At 30.6% G+C, this 26,325-nt stretch overlaps 2 protein-coding genes across 2 annotated transcripts; one reads left to right on the forward strand and one right to left on the reverse strand.

Annotated features, from left to right (window-relative positions):
- The first annotated feature begins 3,764 nt into the window (after positions 1–3,764).
- On the forward strand, positions 3,765–6,068 carry LOC106761999 (growth-regulating factor 1). Its single transcript, XM_014645660.2, has 4 exons — positions 3,765–4,479; positions 4,591–4,999; positions 5,123–5,565; positions 5,754–6,068. The coding sequence occupies exons 1-4, from the start codon at positions 4,293–4,295 to the stop codon at positions 5,759–5,761; spliced, it is 1,047 nt and encodes a 348-aa protein (XP_014501146.1). The 5' UTR covers positions 3,765–4,292; the 3' UTR covers positions 5,762–6,068.
- A 3,367-nt stretch (positions 6,069–9,435) lies between these two features.
- On the reverse strand, positions 9,436–24,404 carry LOC106761998 (protein CTR9 homolog). Its single transcript, XM_014645659.2, has 24 exons — positions 24,080–24,404; positions 23,455–23,521; positions 23,131–23,325; positions 22,510–22,610; positions 20,501–20,554; positions 19,663–19,779; positions 19,474–19,537; positions 19,155–19,369; positions 18,134–18,218; positions 17,425–17,525; positions 17,163–17,255; positions 16,626–16,694; positions 16,410–16,502; positions 16,052–16,315; positions 14,622–14,702; positions 14,381–14,539; positions 14,073–14,168; positions 13,072–13,173; positions 12,879–12,986; positions 12,549–12,773; positions 10,711–10,977; positions 10,539–10,610; positions 9,927–10,229; positions 9,436–9,787 (listed from the first exon to the last, which is right to left on the reverse strand). Exons 1-24 carry the CDS (start codon positions 24,218–24,220, stop codon positions 9,599–9,601), a joined length of 3,261 nt encoding a protein of 1,086 aa, XP_014501145.1. The 5' UTR covers positions 24,221–24,404; the 3' UTR covers positions 9,436–9,598.
- Positions 24,405–26,325: the final 1,921 nt, after the last annotated feature.

The following is a 26,325-nucleotide window of genomic DNA, read 5'->3' on the forward strand; positions in this document are numbered from 1 at the left end:
ATAAAAATTTATCATAATAAACTATTGATTTCAAAAAATACTTCATAATATATTCAAACTATTATAATTTGAATTTCTGCTACATGCACATACTTATTATTTTTCCATAAGTACGTCATAATATATTTTTTTATGTCATAAAATCTGATTTTTTCACTAGTGTTTTTATTTTTTATTTTTTTACAATAAGAATTATAAATATTAAGTGATAATGTATAGATAAATAATAAATATAAATAAATAAGCACAAATGATAAAATAATATTAAAATAAAGATAAAGATAAATTTTAAATATATTTTAAGTCAAAATTGTGATAAGATTCTTTCCTCGTAATACTTTTAGTGTTTATAAATGGAACAATATTATTTTAACTCCATTATCCTATATATCATCACTAAATAAAAAAGAAAAATTGCCAAACAAATATGGTTGAAAACTTTGACTATATGTCTGACAACTATAAATCATTTCTACAATCCACAACTGTTTTGAATTAGTTTTTATTCAATAAATATTCATCAACATGTTTCTTTTCTTTCAATATTTATTTCCACACCATATATAATATTTGAGGCAAATGATTTAAAACAATTCTTTTGAAATGAAAAAGACTAAAGAGATCAATTTAAAATTTAAAGACAAAAAAATCTTAAGTTAAATTTAAGGGACTAAATTGTATCTAAACCTAAAAAGCAATATTAACTATAAAACAGTAAATATTAGATAAGAATAATAAATAATAATATTAATATTTTTTTAATTTAAATATTCTTAAAAATTAAATTCCACTTCTTTTATATTTCTTTTCAATAAAAAATTATTTTCTCTTCATTTATCATTTATTTCTCCTAAACTAAACAATCTTATTTTTATTCTACTTCTTACCTATTTTTTCTTCTTTTATTTTTCTTTTAAGTCATTTGTTTTTCCTATATTTGCTTCTCTCTACCAGTAGAATCTTAATATTGTTTTTGACAAAAAAATAAATAAGTTTTGTATACCGAACTTAAGTGAAAAAAGTTACTCGTTATTAAGCACAATTTTATATCTAAATATTATGTATAAAAGTCACCCACAATTTTAAAAATAGCAAATATTATTAAGTTTTTGTATTATCATTATCTAATAAAATACTATCGGATGCATTTTTAATTTAAGTTAACAAATACATGAAAATCCGTATTAAATGCAGTGAGTATTTTAGATGATGATATTTTATTCTTTAATTTTAAAAATATCAACACTATAAATAAAATTTTCTAATCAAGAGTTTTATTATCTAAGAAACTTTCTCTGTCTAAAACTTTTTCTTTAAAATATCTTGTCTTCTTTCTATAAATTTTGACTTTTTACTCATTTATTGGAAGATAAAAGTTCTGAACACCACCCTATACATTTATATATTTATGCTTTAGGTGTTTTTTAATGATTTGGTTGGTTTTTAAAGTATGATTAGTGTATTTATATGTTGGTATGGAACGTGAAAATGAAGGAATATATTTATATGGTTTTCAAATGGTTTCAAAGTTGTGAAATGAATTCTAATGTAGAATTTTTGGGTGTGGTTTCTAGTGTTGTTAGAAGGAATGTAGATATCTCAGATTTAGGGTTTCTCCTCACACTTTAATTATCTTTCATTTTCAAGCAGAGAAAATTGATACATGTGGTGAGAATAGCAGGAAGTTTTATTCTTGAGTGCTTCCAGTATGATTCAAGGCGTAGAACAGACTAACCTTGTGAGTGTGGTATGGTGAAACCCATTGGCAATGACTTTACAAAGTAGTAGAGATCACCACAAGTGTATAACCCGCTATAGTTTGACATTCATTCTAAATTCGGATAGTCGATCTAAGTCTCTGTATGCTAAGATATTTGGTTTGACGCATGTTATTTGTGATTCATGTATATTTTGTTCTTAACATTATATGACTTGTTTTATATCTATCCTACCCTTGTGTTTGTGTAATGTTTGTATATGTGCTTGTTTTTCATTTGTGGCGATGATCATCTGATGAATGTGAGCAGATAGTGGTGATATCAGTGTGGAACATGCTCTAAACAAAGGGGGACTGCAAATATTTATTTATCCTTTTAAAATAGTTTCTTATATATAATTTTGATCCATCTACATTGTACATAAAGTTTACTTAATAATTATTTTAGGATGACTGTAGATTGAACCTTATGTTTTCATCTTATTAACTGATATATTATATTAATTATGTGATATTTCTTTATAGTCAAATATTACATTTTTATTTAAAAATTTCGATTTCAAACTATTTATAAGAACTTAATCTAATTTTACTGTGAATGAATGGATATATTTTATCTTTATAAATTTGTTATTACCATTTTGCTGAATATTTTTTCATTTCAATTTACTCAATTGAATAGTTGGATGTTAAATTATATTTTCAAATTTCACTACATATAAATAAAATGTAAATATTTGAGATTTAATGTAAAGTTATATATGTATTTAACTTTTAATTAATATTAACAAAAATAAATAGAAAATTTAAAACCTTCAGTAATATTTAAAATTAATACACATCAACACCACTACTAATGAAAAAAGTATATCATTACAATAACACGATTTATATTGACACCGCTTTACTTATTCACTACTTTTTTTTTTGTTTGAAATATTGTTAACAAATATTTAAAAAAATGACACTTTCTTTTATCTATTAATATTACTATTATTTTCATTTGTCTAATACGGTCCATCAAGCACTAATTTTAAGTCCCATTAAACCCAATTATCTTATAATAATTCTTAAAATTTATAGTTTGGATTTGATTAGTGGAAGTGGCAAGTTGAATTAAAATCCTTGATCGCTGAATCCATGTAATAATAATAATAATAATAATAATAATTATTATTATTATTATAGATGTTTATTAGGTTAGAGTAGATGTGCCAAATAGATAGCACGTGGTTTCTACAATTAACTTGACTAATTAATATAAAATGGTCCTGAAACGCAAACAACCCTGCGTTCTGGCATCTTCATATTGTTATAGTAAAGAGAAAAAAGATAGTTCAGCATGTGCCCACTGTCTCCAATATTGCTCTTCACTTCATAACCTAAATGTACAATCAAGATCTCAACCACTCAGGGAAACAAAAATCAAAAATTATTTTTATTTTTATTTTTATTTTTTGTAAATTTTTACTTTAAAATGTTATTACTTTTAGCTAATAAAATAATCAAATCAATTTTTTTTTTATCATGTAAAAAGACTACTATAGTAACAATATGCATATTTTTTTAAGCGTAACTTGGTTGTAGAGTTGTGGTTGCACGTGCACGTTGTAGATTGTAGATTGTAGGTATAGGAGTAATATACGAATGGTGTTTTTTTATTTTATTTATAGATATATGAAGAGTGTATTAATTTAGATAAAATTGGTGAGGTGTAATTAATGAATGAGAAAAAAGAAAAAGTACAAGAGTATTAAAAATGCAGGGTGCAGGTGAATGTCTGGTATTCTACGTTTGGAAAATGAGAAAAAGGTGAAAATGTAAGTGGGGGGGTGTGTGAGGTAAAGGAACAGAAAAAGTAAAAGAGTTAAGTAGCAGTAAAAGCTGTGAAGCGTAGTACAATGTTCTGAGACACTCTAATACTATTAATAAATACCAATAATAAGTATTTCCTCTTTTGTTTTTATGCCCTTTTTCTTTCTCTCTCCCTTTAGTTTATGGATTTCCGTAGATGTGTCAGAGACAATAGCTGCCACCGAGACAGCTTAGCTGCACAAGCACCAGAAGCTCTGCACCAGCTGCAGCAGCAGAGCAGCACCAGTAGCATCAGACACACACACACAGAGAAATCTCAAATCTCCATCATACCACTCTCTAATCACAACCATTACTTTTATCCATCTACACAAGATTCTCTAACCATGCTCATGCTCATGCTCATGCTCATGGTCCCTTAAATAAATATACCTTCTTTTCTCTTCCAACCCCCTATTCTAATATTAATAATACTCTCTTTCTCTTTCATTTTCTCTCACATACAAACATTTTCATCTCTGCATTTTTAGTTTTTAATTCTACCATGATGGTTTATTCAAACTACAATTACTTCTTTCTGTTCTTTTCTTCTGTGTCTTATCAGTTTTTTAAACCTGCATTGCTTTGAAACAAGTATAGTTTTCATGACACTCTTTTTTCTCTCTCTCTGGTGCTTCTATATACACATATATTATATATATAGCTTCCCTTTGGTCTGCATATTTCTATTTCTCTCTTGTTCTACTCTTCTTCTTGCTTGATGATGAATGGGAGGAACAGGTTTCCCTTCACCCCATCACAGTGGCAAGAGCTTGAACACCAAGCTCTCATCTACAAGTACATGGCTTCGGGAATTTCCATTCCACCTGATCTTCTCTTCACAATAAAAAGGAGCTACTTTGATCCCCCTCTGTCCTCAAGGCTTTTGCCTAACCAGCCACAGCACTGTGAGTTTTTGCTTTTTTCTATCTTTCTCTGTCTCTCTTTTTCTGTGTCACTTGTTTGTTTGTTTGTTGGGAGAGTGCAAATCTTTGACAAAAAGGGTTGGTTGTGTGCAGTTGGATGGAACTACCTGCAGATGGGTTTGGGGAGAAAGATAGACCCTGAGCCTGGTAGGTGTAGAAGAACTGATGGTAAGAAATGGAGATGCTCCAAAGAGGCATACCCAGATTCAAAGTACTGTGAGAGGCACATGCACAGAGGGAAAAATCGTTCAAGAAAGCCTGTGGAAGTTTTGAAAACAACACCATCAACAAACACAAATGCTTCAACTCAACAACCAATCTCATCTATCACCAAACTCAATACTCTTTCTCCTCTTGCATCATCTGAATCACACCAACATCACCCTCCACACTATGCCTCCTTTCTCTATCACCACCCTCCATCGTCAAGGTCCTTTGAAGACAACAGTGCTCCCTTGTTTCTCGACACTGGCTCTTGCTCTCAGTCCAACACAGATTGCAGGTTTCTGTCATTTTCACAATCACACTGCTTAAACTTAAAAGCACTTTCTTCAAGTGTCTGATTCCTGATTCATTTTTTATTCTCACTCTCTCTCCCTTACCTTTTTTCTTAACAAAATTAAAGGAGTAGGTATGCATACGGAGAGAAGGAAGAGGTGGATGAGCACGCTTTCTTCACAGAGCCATGTGGTATAATGAAAAGCTTTTCTGCTTCCTCTATGGATGATTCTTGGCAACTCACACCATTGACAATGAGCTCCTCTTCTTCTTCCACCAAACAGAGGAGTTCCTTTGGCTTGTCCAATGATTATTCTTGCTTGCAACTTCAAAGCCACTCAAAGCAGCAGGAGCAACAAGATCAGGGTGGTTGCTACATGCTGGGTGGAGGCCAACTTGGAAAAGAAGAGCCTCAGAAAACCGTCCATCGCTTCTTTGATGAATGGCCCCACAAAGGAAGACAAGGATCTTGGCTCGATTTGGATGACAAATCCTCCACAACCCAACTTTCAATTTCCATTCCCACCTCTTCTCACGACTTTCCAGCCTTCAGTTCCAGAACCCACCATGGTAATTGCTGACTGTAAATAAAAATAGGATTTTGCACAAGTTGGTTTTTACTGATTAGAAAAAGATTTAATTTTTATTCTGTTGTCTTACTGGTGAACAGTGGGAAGATTATGTAAAGAACAGGTTCTGGTTCTGATACAAGTTGGGATCTGTCTGTAACCTTCTATCTGGTTGTTTATGTTTTGCAGATGGTTGAGCTTACATTTGAATAAAGGGTCCTTGTACGGAATGAAAGGCCAAAACTGTACCTAGAAGGTGGGGTTAAGATGCTTCGGGGTCTTCTTTCAACCACACCCCCTTCTTTTTCTTCTGCCATAAAGGCCTTTGAAAGGGATTGCTGTCTCTAATGTGTAATCAGTCATATATATATATATATATATGCTAATGCTTTTTCTTAGTACCAAACATTCTGTGACTAAGCCTAAGCTCTTTGATGCTTGAGCTAACATTCAAAATTTTCACATCTTTGTGTTTTTGGTTAATCATTTTCTGTTTCATAGATACCCTCTTTGTAATCACACTGCTTATTACTGTTAAAGTTAAACCGGATTCTTTTCCTTTTCTGCAAACACCGTTGGCCATCAAAGAAACAAACTGGCCTAAATTTGTTTTTATCCGTTACGGAAATTCTTATTGTCTCGGTTGACTGCTATAAATATACACCGTTCTAAAACATTGACTACTGTTTGCTGCATATGACTGAGTCATATTTGATACGTGGCAGATATAGAAAATGAATTGCATATGGTTTGAATCAATGGTGGTAGATATATAATTAAAAGTGGTGAGACACGTACCTATCATTTCTATCAAACTTTTTAACATCATTTATAGAACAACACAATCAAGATTCACTCTTTTCTCATACTTTTTATCAGTTAAGTTATATCTTATATTGAATATAACCACAGCAAGGGTTGATTAAAAGACCTTAATTTTCATTAGCATCAAATTAATCAAATAGTTTTATTAATAGACAACTGTGTAAGCTAAACATATGGTGTAATGATTTCTTTTAAATCAACTTTTCACTCTTACAAGTACATACAATAAATTTAACGTGGTTTAAGTACCTTAAGATATCTTCATAAAAATATTTAACGATAAAAAATTTTAAAAATGATATAAAATTGATATATTTTTAGTAAAATTTGAAACCATGTGATTTTAAATAATCAAATAACTCTAATAAATTTCTAAAAGTTTAAGTTATTTTAAAATTATTTATTCAAACAATATTTCTTTTATAAAAAAATTATATTCATATAAAAATAAATTATCTTTTAAAAATGTTGACGTCTAATCCCATTATAAAATTATTCATAGATATCTTATCGTATAGTGATATTTATGTTCATTGAAGAGAGCAAAGTCTCCCATAAAATAAAACCATACAGGTTCTTTATCTGATCGTTTCAAACTTTAATTTATCAAATTCAGATTATCATCAAACTGTCTTCTTATAACATCTTCAACTTGTAGCCACTTAACAATATATATTTAATTGGTTATAAAAAATTGACATTAAAATTGAGGGTAGTTTATCTTTCTTTTCGTACAAAAGAAATATAGTTTATCATATATATTTATTTGATAAAATTTTTTCTAGAATTTTTTTTACAAAATATAGTTTATTTTATCAAATATGAAGATTATCAAAAAAAATTTATATAAAATAGTTATTTTTTTGTGAAAAAATAATACTCACCTGTTTACTACCAATATCAGTTATACAACTAATTGACAATTATTTTATTTGATTACATGTTAAAATGTTATTATTATAAGTTTTTTCAATTAGTTGATATAAAAGAGAGTTGTAAAAAATAATTTCTCTTAAAAAATATACAAAAATAAGACTAAAGAAGGAAATAACCACGGGCATAAATGTTGAAGTGACTAATATTTTATTATTTAATCGTGATTATATATCAATATGACAAATTTAACAGAAAAAGAAAACTTGTATTTTCAAAAACTTATTAATATTTATGAAAGTTAAAAAACTTAGTGTGAAAAAAGTACGTTTATGACAGAAAAATACTAATTTTTTATAACAATATATATTTTTGATGTTAGTGTGACAATCCAATAAATAAATAAATAAATTTTATATATATATATATATATATATATATTGTTTTTAATATTAGAAGTAATCATTTAAAAACTTTTACTGTTTTGTATTTTTAAAATTTGAATAAATTGTAAAAATAATGAAATTGTTGAAATTAAATTTGAGGATTTTTCGTTTTTTAGTGGATTTGATTGTAGGTGTGAGTAATTTGAGCAATAAGACAAAAATAGAAAAGTTAGAGATTTTGATGTGAATTTGTTAGGGTTTTTGACTAAATTTGGAGAGGAAAAGATATTGTTATGCAGGATTTGGAAAGAGAGAATGAGATGAGAACTAACAACCTTGTGTAAATATTTTATGTTTGACATTTAAATTCTTGTCAAATCTTTTACAACATGATTTATTTTTTTTATTCTTCTTTTCAATACGTTAATTCACCTTGATGTTTTTGTTGGAATATTTTTTTGAATTTTTTTTTTCTCAAACGATAATATATTATAGGATAAAGATACTTTGACACCTAATTTTTAACAAATTTTCACACCAGATATGTGTTATAAGTTAATTGGTCTGTGTGTTTCAATTTTTTTAAACATTAAACACACGGACCAATTGACTTATGACACGTGTCCGTGTAAAAAATTTATTAGAATTTGGATGTCAAAATATCATTATCCTATATTATATACGTGAGTAACGGTAGATATAGATTTTAGAATGAATATATGTAAGTAACACTCCATCTTTTCAAAAACTCCAAACAATTAATGTGTTTATTTTGTAATGATATTGGATGATACATTTGAAATCGAATTTTATGTATGTACTCAGGAGTTATGTATTTAATTTTGTTTTTGGTAGTTTTGTTTCTATAATTTTTTTTATCGTAGTGATTTTAGTCTTTGTAAAATCAGAAAATCTTGATTGATTATTTGAATTATTCTTTAAAATTTTTAAATCGTTATTTTTTGGGTACCTTATGAAGAAAGTCACTCTTTTGTTTAAATAACCTTTTCTCTTTAGCGTATGTATGAAAATTATTTTTAAAATCTTTTATATTTATGAACATTTATGGATACAGGTGAATATAATTCTTTAAAATAAGAATGTTTTATGTATAAATTAGACAAAGCAATGTAATAAAGTATTAATGAAAATAAAATTAATTTCTAAAAATGAGTTTAAATAAGTTGTGCGATAAAATATAATTATAAATAAAATTAATCTTTCAAATAAAAAACACAAATCTACAAAAAATAAATTCAAATGATTCATTATTAATGTTGATGTCCGAACATTGTAATTCTATAGTGCCAACCAACCATAATTAATCTAAAAAATTTGAAGCAAGAAAAATAAAATTAAACATGTGTTTTTTAAGTTAAATGGTCATCTTAATCAAATTTATCCTTTTGAAAATGATTTATTATTATTATTATTATTATTATTATTATTTATCAAGTTACATCAATTGTTAATTGGAAAAGAATAGATGGGCCAATAGAATAGTGATACTTCAAATTAAGGAGTTAAATCTGAATTACTGGTTATAACTATAATTTATAATTTAATAATAAACACTACTTTATAATAGTAATTCAATCCCGTAATTGAATGGATAGTAAAGCCATATCGAATTAATTAATTGGCAATAAAAACTAATAAAAAAGGAACGTTAATACATGTCAGATTCTCATATTACTATTATTACTATTTCTGGGTTCTTTAATTTTATTTAAATTCACATTTATATATTAAATCAGTCTATTAGTAAAAAATTTAAATTAATTGAATTAAACTAAAATAGATATGAGGCGTTGATGAGACAATGTTACATTTGACACATGAAATAAAAGAAAAAAGAAAAGACATGGGAATAAAGCTTTTCCTTCTTCCTTTTAACATTTAAAGTATATACATATATTTGAAGAATGTGGTGAGGGTTAGGGTAAAAATTCAATATTGTTTGTCCTCATCACTGCCATCATCTCCATGTGTCTTATCTACATCTCTGATTTCTCCATCACTCTCCTGCATGTCACCAGAATTTTCTCTTGCTGGACTTGACTGCCTTTGCAATGGTTCATCATCATCAGATTCCGATAATGCTTGCCTTCGCCGAGCTATGCTTGAGGATGGTGCAGCCTAAACAAGATAAATACATAAGTAGGGAATGATTCATGCATTGTTATTATCATTGGCTTAATCACCAACAAACACACTTGATGGAGAAATATAGTGTGAGGAAATCAAAAATATGTTTTCGAATTAAATAATAAATTACCATCTCCTCATCTGCATCGGAATCTTCAAGCCCAGCTGCAGCAAGAAGACCCTGAGCATTTTCCTCCTCTTCATCATTCATCACAGTCTGAGGTTCCTCTCTGTATACGTCAGCTTCTTCCTCCTCCATTTCTTGTTCATCCATCATATCGGCTTCCGGTTCCTCCGTGTCATAGCGTGATTTTGAATGCTTATCCTTCTTTCTCTTCTTTCCACTTTTTCTTTTCTTCTTCTCACCGGTTCCTCCCTCTTCATCATCTGATCTTTCTCTCCGTTTTGAATGAGTGCTGCTCTTCCATTGCTCCTAGAAATACAAATGCAAGTTTAGGGGAAATTCAAAATCCTCTCGGCAGAAAAATAATTTTATTCTAGAAAACTGTTTGCTAGGAATGAGGCTTCTAGGGAATCATATTTCTGGGAGACTTCATGTGTTTGGCTTGTTGAAAAGGTTTCTGGAAATGTTAAATCATGAATATGGCTAAAACTATCCTACCTTAATGGAAATCTTTATTTCAAAAGTATGAAAACAATCGAAAGACAGATAACAATAGAAAACAATATGAAACATATTCTAGCCCTTCTACTCTTTAAAAGAATACCTAGAAATCCTTACCTTAACACGCTTAAAATGTTCCTCCTGTTGTTGCACTCGCTTTAGTTCATCTTCTTGTTTTCTCCTTTCCATCTATTTCACATTAAAATAAAACGGTAGGTATTTATTAGAGAAAACATGCAGTGTCAACCAAAAGGCATGCAGTAGATGCTGAGCATTAAAAACAGCGCACCTGAAACTTCCTTTGCTCTTCCGCCTTTCGTCGAGCTTCCTCTGCCAATGCAACCTGACGAGCAAGTTCTTGTCTCTGCCGTACTTGCTGCTCTTCACGCTCAGCAGCTTCAAGATGAACTTTAGCAGCCGAAAGTAAGTGGTTGCAGTATCCAACGTGAGTGTCAATTTTCTTCTCATCAAACCCATGAATGTGTAGGTTGGAAGCAGCAGACAACTGACTAAATACACGAACAGCATTTTGCAGCTCAGCAACAGTTGCTCTCACCTAAAGTTAAGAAACCAATATCAATTAGAAAGTGATGCATCATACTAGATCCTGTTTGACATAGGTAGGAAAGGGATCGCTTGAATAAGAACTTCGACAAGGAGTACATTCCAGCAGAAAACAAACCCCAATGAATTGACAGCTTAAGCTATTCTTGTGTAAAAAAAACTACAACTCAAAAATTATAACCCGAATAAACTCAGATATTACTTTGATCCATAAACAAAAAATTATCTAAACGACAATGTTGATAAGTTTCCTTGGTAAACTGGTTAACAAAAGCAAAAGGTTTTTAGCGAAAAGGAAACTTTATTACATTGAAAAAACATAAAGTTTCTTGACTAGTACTTTTATGGCACTAGTAAGCATCCCTTACAAAGAAAATATGCCCTAGTATCCAACATTATTTACTAAGCAAATTAAAGTAATAAAGTGAATACATTGTCCAGCACTTGATCGTTATATTATACTAAGCATCCAAAACTATATAATAATAATTAAAACAGAAAAAAAAAATAAGCATCCCCTATACTACAGATATTTAGTAACTTTCTGAAACAGAACAAAAGAATAGTGAAAACATTAAATTATCTTCACTTAAAAAGGGATCATAAACTCTATATACATTGTTGAATGTAGAAACGGGTAATCCAACTGAAGCACCCAACAAAGTCAACTGAAATTTTTCATTATGAGGCTAACTAGAGTATACTTAATATTACCCAGATATGGGAATTCTAAAAAGTTCAGGGTATGATACAACATAAGACATGTTAACATGAATTTCTCAAGACATAATTTAAAACCTGGATATTCATAGATACATTGATCATATATCATTAATAAAAAACACATCACATCAATAGATGATAAGAATTTATTCAAAGAAAAAACTTCTGATCATAAGACATACATATTATTTATCTTCCATTATTTCAAAATATGTTTATTTCAACAAGAACATGCCTCAAGAATTCCATATTTTTCCAAGACTATTATTAAAACATGCAAGCAAAAGCATCCTGGGTAATTATTTCATGCTGCATCCTGAATAATATTTAAAAGAAATCTAGGTTCTATATAATTGTCTACTATTTTCAAGAACTTTTAGGATATAGAAGAAAAGCCAAAGCCAAATGTAATAATGGTAGTAACAGCAGCAGCAGCAATAATAATAGTAGTAATTTGGAGGATACTTCCTGTATATATATGTCTAGTCATATCATAAATGTATTGGGATAGGATGAAATGATACTCTTCCATTTTCTAGTATCTTGGCTTAATAGGTTTCCTTTCGTCCTAATTTACTCGGCCTCTTGATGACCTTCTAAGTTTATTTTCAAAGCAAGAATCAAATTACAGATGTGAACACCTTTTTAATGATATACTCAGGTAAGACAGTTTTCCATGATCAAACTACGTGTTCCTTATGCTGCATTTTGTTCAATATTCTTATTTTCAAGAACCATGAAATAACTGAAGGTGAAAATAGATTCTACAAGCGTTTTCGAGCATCTCCAATAAACCTCAACAGATCTAGAAAGATATAGTCAACGGATAAAAAAAAGTACCTCATCTGCAGTCCTCTTTGCTTTTTGTAATGTTGATGCTGAAAATTTTTGCATTGCAACCCCAGCATCAAACCTTAAAGTATAGTTTGAGGGTGCCAAATGGATGGCTCTCAGTAGTGTTTTTATGCAGTCTTGCCACTGTTCAGCCTCATAATGGGTACGAGCTAAATACAGAAGTATTTGAGAGTCTGTGTTATGATAAAACTTCCGCAAGCAGTTTTGGTACTGCACATAATAAAAAAGATCATCAGCATTCGATAGCTGTCATAAAGACTTGGGGAGTATGAACTTGAAAACAAAAAAACGGGTACAATCTAAAGATAAGTTCACCATTTTCACAGCCAAAGCAAAATTCCCCTGAGCAAAATAAACATGGGCCAGATTTATCCAAACATCAGGCATCTGGACAAAAACACTACCACTGGCAGCTTCTTGAACCTGCCAAAAATTAATAGAGTAAGAACTCACACGGATGAAAGTTTAAAGCCCACTATAGTCCAAGGTTTAGCACACATATAACAACCTGTGTAAAGATATCCTTTGACACATCAAAATGACCTTTTTCCGCTAACACTACCGCAGCACCATTGGCAGCATATAAATTAGAAGAATGCTGAATCAGAACCTACAAATGTTTTGAAAATAAAATATATCAAATAACATAATTCCAGTAGTAGGATAGTACGTAAATTGTACATGTAAAGAATAGGCAAAATATGACACTTCAGGAAAATGTAATTAAAGCAGAAGTGTTGAATCATGGTAATCCCAGGGCATACTGCTTGTAAATAAATTTCGTCTTCTCCTAGTAGTATTTAATTGAATTACGATAAAATGCATTTATTATTCATGGGTATTTGTGTGTCTAAGGAGTTGCACTCAATCAATATTACATTTAGATAATTTTTTCTGTAAACATTTACAAGCCAAAAACAATACAAACGGAAAACGTAATAAGATTTTTAATAAGTTAAAATTAACTTCAGCAAAAATTAAGAAAATTAGCTTTTGGACAAGTTAATATATAAAAGAAAGACTCATGGAGAAGTCTATTCAAACAAAGAAACCAAAGTCCGTTAAGAGTCTATATATATGGATGATATGCAGAACATACGAACTACATTCTCTTGAAGAATGTTGTTAAATAGGCAGTATAGCAACACTATATTTCCATTATTGAATAATAAAGTGAATATTCTCCACTTCTAAATTCAACTATTCAACAGCTATTACGTTGAGAACAAGGAACGACTTATAAGTTACTACCCTTTAGTCTTAAAGCATGGACAACCCACAAGCCTGCAGCAGAAATGCAAATATATGGTTGACTTTCTTTCTATGCATAGTCTATCTGGTGCTTAAGCTGTTCCAAACTGACTCTAGTTGGTTTTATTTCTATGCACGTCAAGTGAGTGAAATGCTATGATTAATGAAAATGCAAATATTTGTTTACAAATCAAAAGTTAAGAAATAACAAAAATGAAAAAATAGCTCTTATTCTCATAGACAGTAAAAAAGACCTACTCTAGTATAAAGTTCTTTGGACTTCTCCAAATGAGTAGCCTCTAGCTTGGGATTTCTCTTTTCATTGCGAACTGCTGCAAAGTAGTTCCAGTTTCCCTATTCAATTCACACCCAGTGTATCAAATGAATTATCAGAGTAACACAAGTATGAGGACACAATCACAATGAAGATATAGGTGGGATGAAGAATAGGTAGATGCCAACACATACTTTCCACCGACATTCTCACAATTGTAGCAGGAAAAGGAATGCAGAGATTAGGAACACAAAAATAATAAAATGAAATGTCCATTGAACAGCAGACATACCAGAGAGAGAGTAGCATATGGGTCCTTGCCATCCGTTGCATCACTAGCAGCTCGGAGTGTTTCTTTTGCCTTTACCCAATCATCATTTTTCAACTCCAACTCACCAAGCATTGATAATGCATTGGGACACTTGTCATTCACCTTCAAGGCATCATTAACCTATAGAAAGGAGGGTCAAATAGTAAATGTACAAAATTTATAAATAAGAAAAGCAAGAAGGTCATAGGGATAAATTAGTAACCAGTTCAATGCTTAATAGAATGTTGTTCCGAGCTTTTGCAATTGCAGCTAGCCTCAAATACGCATCAATATAGTCTGGGTACTGATGACAAAAGATAATAAAATAAATAAATAATCAAATAGTAAATTGTGTCACACATACCAAATTAGTCATTAGAGCTAGTTATGATCCAGTTGAACTTTCGTACAATGGAAGCACTCTGTCATTGAACCATACATAATAATAAGATGTACTACAACACTATTAGGTATTGGGCTTGGGCTTGGGCTTGTTCTGATAAACTTTGCTAAAAATTTGTCCTTATTTTTTTGTATCAATTGTTTCCTAATGTATGCATTGATTTGATATTTGTAATAAATCTGTTCAGAATCAGATTTAAATAACTTCTGAATTATGACCCAATCGTAGAATATGGGCTATGTATTGCTTCTTGATAGTGGCAGATTCAGTTACCTCTCCGGGACTAAAAAAATAAACCAGTAACTGTATCATTAAATATGTAGCAGAAAAATAAAACATTTCCATCCTTTTCTAGTCAGCTTCTCCAAAGCACTCGTACAGAAGAAAATAAGAAGATCAAATCAGCTTCTCCATAAAATTATCCAATTTTAGCTTTTAGTGAAGCTTATTTCTTTTTCCTTCTTATAAATGCTTATTAAGAAGTTTATGCAAACAAAACTCTCACCAGATTAGTTCAAAGTGTGAGCAAGAAATAACAGTAATTTATTCAACAGGAAAAAACCAATTCAAGCCACCAAAAAAAAAAAAGTAAAAGAAAAAAACTTTTGATTGGGAATGAAAGAGATATGTACGGGTTTAATTACTTATTTGGTCCCTATAGTTGAACAAACTTTACCATTTAGTCCATACACTTAAAGCCATCAATATTAGTCCTTATTTTTAATCTCTTTTAGTCCCTATGTTTAGGACTTAAAAAGATTAAAGAAGTATATATAGGGGAAAATAAGAGACATTAAAATGGTATTTACATAGACTACAATGAATAGGGATTGAATAAGTAATTAAACCAGTACATAATTAGCATTTTTTTTATTATTGACAAAAAAAAGTCTCGACACAAATAAACTTTAATTTGGTTATTTGCAGCCATAATAATGACTTAAGATTTTTGCTCAATACCAAAATAAAATTAAGTGAAAAACTTCCTAAGCATCATTATGCACATGAGGAAACTTTATGGTTTCTAACGCATTTCGAAAATTACAGTTGTTAAATGACAATAGATTGCTTCTTTACAAATTAAACACTTCAACTGATGGAAATTTTCAATCACTGGTTAAAATTGTTGTGAAGTTATAAATATATCATAACCAAGACTATGGAGAGACACATTGGCTAATCTTGCAAGTCTATTCATTCATAATTGCATGTGCATCTTGATGCACAAGAAGCTACAGAGATGCACATACCTTGAACAAGATAAGGCGATACAAAATGCTGGCAGTTCCAGATTCATTTAACTGTTCAAGTAACCTAGCCAGGTTAAAAAGTACGGTGACTTTATCCCAAGGTACTTCTACATGATGACCATTGCTTTCAAGGTCATGAAATAATTGCATGTCCTTGAATTGAAGAGTAGAAGTAGCAGCATCAACAGAAGACTTATTTTCCTCGTTGATGAAAGATAACCAAACACCATCACCTAGAGCCTCCTTAAATGTTTGTTGGGCAAGCTGATAAATTGAAGAAAATAGAGCTTAAAGTGGTAAGTGTGCAGGGAAGGAGCCATAATATGAGCTTTCATTCATTTTAAACAAGAGTACAAACCTCAAATTCACCCCTTTCAAACTGAAGCACGCCAACATTATTTAGTAATTCAATTGGTACTTCTTGACTTCCCTTCTTAAAAAGAGTTCGAGCCTGTACCAGAATTAAAATAACAGATTATGAAACTTCAAAAGTATATTTCATTAAATTAAATTTCATAAAAATAAAATTTCCAGATCACAACAGAGAGCATATGATCAGCTCTTAACCCCTTACAGTTTTGAATGCATCAAGTGCAGCTCCTGTGTCGGAAAGAATTAACAATTCTCCCAGCTCAAGAAATGCCTGCAGTACAAAGAATCTTTTTCAAGAAACCAAAAGCTGAAGCTAGATCAAGAATGTTGGTCCAATTATCAATTTCACTTTTAGCAACACCATAGAAATAAACTCGAAATCTATTGGATTTTAATTTTGAATAAGATTATATACCAAGAAGTGAAGAATCACATCAGAAAAAGGAAGAGCTAATGACAATATTAATTTAAAATAAAATACTACACCAAAAACGAAGGAGACAGAGCAAACGACAACTCTTACTCTAACTTATCTATTCTCCTATTTAGAAATAAAATGCTAAATATTCCCAATAAGTTAAATGAAGGCATAAATAACAACTTGAACCTAGTAAAGTTTTTCATTGTAGAACTAGGACTCAAATAAGTGTAGAAAATAGTATATTGCCCAGCACATGGAACATAAATAATAAATAAATATCTATGGATACATTATAGAAAAAATACCAGAAGCATTCACCTGGGCATCACGCGGATCAATTTTTGTAGCTCTCCTAATAAAGTCCTGGCCTTTGTCCGTTTGACCAAGCTGAACATATATATGCCCAAGCGCCTAGAAAAAAGACAATATATCAACACAACAATATGAGAGAAGGAAGAAAGAACATCCACTGACAGATGTTAAGTGACTCTTATGTTGCTGCAAAAGCATTCAAGCCCTAGAAAGAGAAATGATGCAAAAAAGGGGCAAAGTAAAATTTCTTTCAATTTGAAGAACTTACTTTCAATGTCTCACAATTATCCGGGTATACCTCCAGGACCTTTTCAAAGTTTGAGAGTGCACTTTTAAAATCTCCCAACTTTATCTGCACTTGTCCCAGACCTGGAAACGTTAGTGATTAAAACAGTGAATTAGGTGAGCGATGTTGAAGCAATGAGTGTTTCAAATTGAACCAATGTTGTCAACATGAAGATTTCATATAGGATACCGATGGTGGAGAAAGATAGTTGTGGGATAGTAAAATAGATTGTGAGAATCTACTAAAGTGGAAAATCAAACACACTAATTTATAAAAAAAAATATCATAGATAATGAAAATAAGTTCTAAATCACGTCATCAAACAAAATCAGAAAACTCAAGGGTGACACCCAATAGTACAAACAGTCATAATTATTTGCATAAAATAAGTTCTTCAAAAGTCATAAGACAACTAAAACACAAAAGAAAATGGTCCAACTGTCCAATTGTAGACTCATGAATAACATAGTCATTCTCAAGTCACATCATCAAATTACTGCACCATGGCCATAGACCTAATCATATCACAAAACCAATAACCAAAACATCGTTGGATGTTTAAATAACACAATAAACATCAGCTATTAAACTGTCAAAAATAGGCAGGTACAGAATCAGCATATCTGCTAACCATGTAAGCAATGAAGATTTTACAGTAACGGAGCTTAATAAATGTACTTTCAAAACTGACCATAATAAGGAAAGACAAATTCGTGGGGCTTGTTGACTTCCTTGACAGATGCCATGTAATACACCCCAGCTTTGTCATAGTCTCCCTACGGTGAGAAGAAAAAATCAGAACCATCAGCAATATTACAGCTTGAAAGTTGGAATGCCCAAAAAAAGAGATAATGTCTTGTGAACATTTTCAGAATCATTCTTAAAACACAAGTCAAGAATAGGGTTGTAAAAATTATAAGCAAGAAAAGGTAAGTAATTTTTTGAAAAAGAAAAGGAAATATACGGATCTGTGGCAATTTAATTGCACATTTGGGATCATCATAGGGCTGATGGATCATCTATTTTGCAAGAGAGCATAATAAAAGTTGGATGGAAAGTGGATGCTATTCAATGCTACCACACTAGATGCAGAGAGACATTTTATGAATGTCACAAGTGAGCATAGTATCTAAGGTTTCAATACATATTAATGAGAAAAAAGAGAGACTGTTTTAGACACCAGCTCTTATTAATCATGCTTACTATCCTTCTAGCTTCATTCTATGACAAGAAGGCTGACAATGGTATACCTCTTTCCATGCGAAGTTTTATCTTGAGGATTGGTAACGAGTGTCGTGAATGAAACAAACAGATGCAATTAGTGCATAATCACGTACAGATAGAACACTAGAATATGCAGAATAGCAGATGATTTAAACTCATAACTTAGTTGTTTACATAATATTCTACTCCACAATACTAAGATGATTCTCAACTAGTCCCCTGTACCTTCCATATGGCAGACTTACTTGGACATGGACCTAAATGCTACCCCATGTACACCCTCTACATCATCCAGCCTAAGATTTCCATCAAGTACAGTTCAATCAATTTAAAACCAAATACATAGATGCACATAGAGGACAAGAGCATCACTTCATATTCAAACTTATGCATCCCTTCAACCACTGACACAGTCCAACCAAATATATATGATAAGTGAAGTTTCAGAACAATATTGTAAAAGGAAAATGAAAAAATAAGATTCAAACCTTGCTATGGTACGAGCGTGCTAAATTGTAGTATGAGTGAGACTTTGTTGGCCCGTGATTGGTAACAGCCAATGCAGTTTCAGTCAGTTGCTCAACTAAAAAATGTTGACCAGTGAAGAAGAAATGATTTGCAAGATAATTCAGAGCCATTGCACAGTATGGGTATATCTCAAATGCCCTCTGCATTTTTACCATTCCCTTCCTGATACCAGTAGCTGTTTCATGGTATACAGTATCAGAATAAGTCCACTAAATGAAAAGCTAAGAGTAATTAACAAACAAGTATGTGCATAAGAAAATAATAAAAGAAAAGGCTAACCTTCATTAGTACGCAAGTCCATTATTGCAAGGGCAACTAGAGCCTCAACATTTTCTGGATCTAGCTGAAACAAACAAGACCATGAAGCATATACACATCAGTAGCAGCAAAATAATAAAGCAGTTGAACCACTAGTTTTTAGAAGATTCATTTGCATGTAAAACAATAGTTATTAAAAGATTCACTTGCATGTAGAACTCGCTCAAATGCTTGCTGAGCCTTCTCAAATTGACCTAATTTGTAGCGGCATAGACCTATGCCAAGTCTAACAGCTGCCGGGCAATTGGGAAACACTTGCAATGCTCTCTTCAAATTTGCGAAGCAAAGAAAAAAGGGTGGTGTTAAGATGTGTTCAGCATATAGAAGAACTGTCACAATTCAAGTAGCCAAGTGTAATAACAGTATTGGGTTTATATAACCTTTATTATGTTCAGATGTTAAATACTCTTTTACATAACTTGAAGAAATCAGCCACTAAAATAAAATATCTATCCACAGAATTTAATATCATTTATATAATTCATTGACATTATAGCTTAAACATGACAAGTTGAAAAACCACAAGGCTATCCCCAATCCACTTGAATTTTAGCATGTATATTGCTGAAATTATATGTTGAAAGAATGGTTTCACAGAAATTAGATCTGATCAAACCTGGTGTGTGCCATACTGATCTAGTTCCAAAGGGAAGAATACGTAAAAAAGAGTTTTGAATATTATTTTTTGTAATACCAATTGTACAAAGGAAGTTACATTTCATAGACATAAACCAATAAGTGAAACTATTTGCACACAATAGAGCTAAATTTTATCAAACAAATCAGTTACACTTCCAAAAGTATAGAAAAATGGAAGGAATACTATGTCCCAAGATAATACAATCTATAATTATACTCAGCATATTGAAATGTAAATCCTCAATAACCATAAACATCTGAATGAACATAGATAAATGTTGGACATATGTAAACTGTTAATAATCATACATCACTTATCAAAAGCAAAAGACATGGCTATACTACCAACCTTATACAGATCAAGTGAATCTGAGTATCGTCCACGGTTGAACTCAACACAAGCCTGTAGATATTCAGTAAAGATATTATACGAAATACAACACATAAGATGACAATGACACCACAAACTGACTCCAGGTTTTAGTATTCACATTCTGAAAACAAACCGAATAATATATAAACAGTATATGATAGCATGTGCATTTCAAATTTCAAGTGCTAGTAGTGTACCCTAACATATTCCACCATATGCCCATAAAACTTTACACTCATGTATAAGAACACTTTGTTTTAGTTTCCTTTGCTGGAGTACACATGCAAGTCCTCCATCACTTAAGGTTAGTTGAGATATGTTTTAAGTTATTTCTGACTGCATTTGGTTAGATCTAACTGCACAAACATCCTCTCTACACTATACTTGTTATTCCTTTGATTGAATGGTAAAGAAATCAACCTCTACAGCTCCCACCAGCATCTTTTGATGGCCAACCCTATAACTCACAAGTTAAAGTTATTTCCTTACCCATGGTTTCTGGCTACAAGTTCTCTAAAGCATGGTTCTACTTTCTTTCCTGTCCCATCTTTATATAATTTATTTGTTGCTGCAGATTAGTCCAAAACTATCACCAAACCTGGACTCACCTACTCTATCAATAAAGTTTGCCAATTTATGTCCTGTTCTCTTGAGTTCCATTGAGAGTGGCTGTCAAGAGAATCCTCCATTACCTAAAATGTAGCATTCACTACAGTCTTCATCTTCTACCTTCCTATCTAACACATTTTCCCACAAAGCATTACTGTGATGCAAACTGGGCTTCAGACCAAACTGATCATTGCTACAATGCCGGGTTGCTATCTACCTTGGACCCAATATGATTTCCAATATTAGCTTGCTCGAGAAGTTGTGCAGAATATTGAAGTTAGGCTAAAACCTGCAGATAGTTTACGCCTTCAGCTCTTGGAGCTTCCAGTCAAGTTCTCCTCTGCAATTTTTCTGTGATAATCAAAGCAGTATCCTTATCTCATAATTTTTTCCTTCACACATCAAACATATGGTGTTGGATCTTCTCTGTCCATGAGAAGGTGCTCGACAAGCAGCTTTCTGTTCAGTATATTACAGCCCAATATCAGTGGGCTCTTTCCTTAACCAAGATCTTTCTCCTACCAGATTTCTCCAAAACAGCAACAAGCTCAATGTAGATATGCTACCTGATGTCAAGCACCCAGCCAACTTGAGCTTGAAGAGGGTTGAATGAGAACATTCTGTTTCATTTCAGTTGCTTAAGTAAGCATCTATTTCCTCTATATCACTTTCAGTTAGTAGGGAGTTGTTGGTTTGGTCAGTCTGGAATTTGTTAAGTTAGATATAACAGTATAAATTTCCCCTGCACCATAATTGTTATTCCATTTATTGAAAAATAGAAAATCTCCATAACATGAACAACTCCTTATTCCAACAAATGCCTCCTAACATTGAATATTGGTAACTACAAAGAATGTTAAATGTACAGAGTCAAACTCCACTAGTCCCAAAAAGATTAAATAAGTTCAAGTCTATTGAGCTACATCACAACAGATGGATGGCCTATGATTACTTAAAAAAAGGAGTCACGATAAAGTCTTTTACTCTTCTAAACGCGGTTAGCAAGAAAACAATGAACATTCTTCAAGCAACTCACTCATGGAAATTGTGAATAATAATTCTCATCAATTTAGGATTTACAAGTTCCACAGATGTTATGTAATTGGCACTTGGCAATGATTAACAAAGGAATTAAAGAGAATATCCTTCTCCACTAGATTTGTTTTCATCTCAAAAAGCCCTACTCCTTGTTACATATCATCATGTATTCAATGTTCAGTCTATTTGATCAGAATTCCTTTTTGCTCAAATGAAAAATAGTGAATGCAGAGAAGACAACTAGTAACCATCGCACAACTCTTAAAATTATGTGTTCAAATCATAAATGTTAAATTCTTTGCTGTAAGAACGCAAACTTAATATATCTACTGTTATACCTGGCCCAAAAGAGCAGGAACATTATCACGGACTCCATCTAACACAATCTTAAATGCAGCAGATGCCTGTTCTACTTCCCCCTTTGCTAGCAAAAGCTGACCTGTAAGAATTAACTAATCATTAATTTTGTTAAGTATCTACAGTGCATGATGCTTTCCTCTTGGCTACATATGGCAAACATTTTGTTTATAAATCTAGATACTTGCAACTTGGAAAACATATATAATGTAGCAACTATACCACCACAGAAAAAAAGTTACAAAATAATCCCTGACTTTATCTCGAACACCAAACATGTTTCAGCCAAAATACAGGAATTTCTAAACAGTCAATATGTCAAAAATATATACAAGATTGTAAAATACAAAACAATATGATGATATATAAAACATGATCAAATGAAAATGCATTCAAAATTTAAAGAAGAAAAATCCAAATTCTGAAAAACTTGAGTTTTATGAATGTTGTCCTAAAATGGATATTGGATGTTTTGATAGGATGTTTTTTGGTTACCTAAGATCATTGCTATAACTCAATCCAAGATAAACAAATGCAATTTTCAATATTGTAAAACTACTGACATATTGAACACAAAAACATAAGCAAATTTACACATTCACCTTTCCCAACCCAAGTGGAGGGCTCGTGCATGTCAATCCTAGATGCTTTGTTGTAGTATTGCGTTGCCAAAATAAAATGCTCCTCCTTTTCTCGTTGTTTTGTCTCTATTTTTCCAAGGTAGCTATAGTAAGCTCCTAGGGCATTTAAGATAGCTATCCTCTCATATCTAACATCAGCATAATAGTCATCAATTTCTGCAAAATTAATTGAAAACAATCAGGAAGGTTAAATTTACTAAACTTAATAGGCAACATCAGTCAATAAGATTAATAAGCCAAATCCATACAGAAGATTTGTACCAAACATATATGAACAAAGAATACCTGGACTGGATCCTTCCTCCAAAATCTGGCGAAATTGATCAATTTTTCCCTGCTTGAAGTACTCCCTCTGCACATGTACGAGATTAGAAGTTCAGTTTAATACAATTATTATCAGAGCAGAGAAAACAACCAATAACCAGCAATGTATGTTTAAATAGGGACTGCAGTATGTGTATAGAAATACACTTGCAGTTGAAATGATGTTATGATTAAATAGTAGGGCACTTGCAGTGGAAAAGGAGTTCTACACAGTCGGTTAAGAAAACAAATTACCATGTGTGTACAATGTAAACTTTTTCACACAGAAAGCACAGAAAAGAAACTGATAACTGATCATCATTTTCAATGTAAAGTGTTTGATAGATATTGATTGATATTAGAGCTCCCAAAGTTTGATATTATTTGTCCTTTGTCATGTGAATGCCACATCATATGTTATTTTATGTATTAAAACTAATTTTATGCACTGAAACTAATCTGTTAATTTGACAAAAAAAAGTCAATCCCCAACTATCATGAACTTTTCAGTTGCTAAAAAAATCAGAAAAAACAAGCAAAACCGCATAATAACATGCAGATGCTACTCATAAATTAACCTCAGGGGAATTAAAAGCGTTAAACGAACCGCAATGATGAGCCAGAGATCGAGAGGGGCTTGTTCAGCCTTAAGGATGTCGAGGATGTCGGAAGCATCACGCGGAAGCTGATCGAGAGCAACCCTAACCTCCTCCTCCGAATTATGCACCGGTATGTACACCGACGCCATAGATTTCCCAAAGCCACTTCAAAACAATTGCGAGTGAGTGAGGAACCCTAACCAAAGGTCTTAGAGACAGAGAAAACACCTTTCACTTGAGAAAACAGAACACGCAATAAACCCCTCTCTGTGCTCTGCCTATCAACTCTCAGAACCCAATGACCAGCTCCAATCCAACCATATTCAAATTGAGAATTTTTTTTTACTGGATTTTGTTTATTTTATATAACTAAAAATTATAATAAATATATTTAATATGTAACTTATATTGTATTATACAACTAATAGATCTTCCAAGAATTTTCCTTTAACTGGATAACAAACATGAATTGCAAGAGATATATGAAGTGAGTAATATATATTAAATTTAAGATAAACTTATTATAAAATATTACTGATTGTTAATCTTTAAGCTTAGATTACAATGTAAATTTATATTATCTATTTGATTTTAAATTGCATTTAAATATTCAAAAATAGTTACTTAATTCGGTAATAAATAAATATTATCATTATGAAAAATATTTTAAATTATAAATATTATAAAATATATACTTATGTATCACAACATTATCTGACCATTATTTTTATTGCATGTATAACATTCAGTAGTAGTTGTATTCAACTATGTATAATTTTAAATTTTTAAATTAAATTATATTGCATCAATAATATATAGTATACATAGTTCCATATAAAATATTGAATATTTTAAATTATTTTACAGAGTACAGAATTCTTTTATCAGATTGGTAGTTTTAAATTTGTGTCCACTTTCAAAGTTTAGAAAAAGAAATAATAAATATTTCTAAGTTTATAATTAAATCTTGAATATAATTAGAATGAAAAATAATTTATAAATTTATAATGTTAATATGTCTATAAAATTATAAATAATGGATTTTGTTAAAATGTATATATATAAAAATTTATAAAGTAGATTCTCTAAAAAATATTAAGAATATAATAAATATACAAAACAAATTTTCTAAAAATATAAATTAGTATATGAATAAATTGATTTAATGTATAGTATTAAATTTATTTAATTAATGTATTGATAAAGACGTATAATATGTTCTTAGAAATGTATATTATATATTTTTCTATAACTAATGAAAAAGTATATTATATATTTTATAATATATACAAAGAATTAAAACTTTAAATATTAGTTATTTTTTTAATAATTTATTAAATGAAGATGTAATTAGAAATTTAAAAATATAAAATTAATAATTAAAAGTATTATAGAAATGTATTTTCATTTTTAAGACAAATCACTTCAAATTTAAAATAAATAGAGAAAATAACTTATATGTACATGTGATAGAAAAATGAACTTAAATAAGAAAAGTAAATTAATAATTGTCAAATGATTAAAAACAAATTTTTTGGACATTTTTCAACATAATAAATGTTATTAAACAAATAAAATTACTAGTATATTCTTTTTTTATATTATAATAGATAATAGATTTATTAAATAAGATATGTAATAATAAATTATAAAAAGATAAAATTAAAAATAAAAAATATTATAGAAATGTATTCCAATTTTTAAGATAAATCAATTTAAAATTAAAACAAACAGATAAAAGAGTAAAATGGTTTCTTATGTACGTGTGAAAGCAAACTAAACATAAAAAATAAATTAATAATAATAAATTACTAAAAAACCAATTTTTTGTACACTTGTTGGAGTTGTAAAGTGGTTAAATCTGTTTTAGAAAAGAGGTAGGAGTATTTTGGTAGTAGTTTAGTTGGTTTTAAGTGTATTCTTAGGGATTTGAATTAGTGAGATTTTAAATTATAAGTTATGTGTTAAAATGAAAGTTTTTGAGAATATTTATAAGTTATTTCTAATTTAGAGACTCTCAGTTGATAAAAAATAACTAGAATTTGTAGAATTGAATTTTTGTCTCTAAGTTGAGAATCTAGTTGCTTTTGAGTTGATATCTTGTTGTAAACAGTTGATTATTAGTTTAAGATAGGTTATACACTTTTGTTTATGTTTAAAATAGTTTATAATCTCATCTAGGAGTTTTAGAAGTTAGTAAAAGTGATTATAATATGTAATAGGTGGTTTATGTAACATCCTGAAATATATAGTA

This window comes from Vigna radiata, chromosome 5 (assembly GCF_000741045.1).
Source record: "Vigna radiata var. radiata cultivar VC1973A chromosome 5, Vradiata_ver6, whole genome shotgun sequence".
Classification (NCBI taxonomy): Eukaryota; Viridiplantae; Streptophyta; class Magnoliopsida; order Fabales; family Fabaceae; genus Vigna; species Vigna radiata.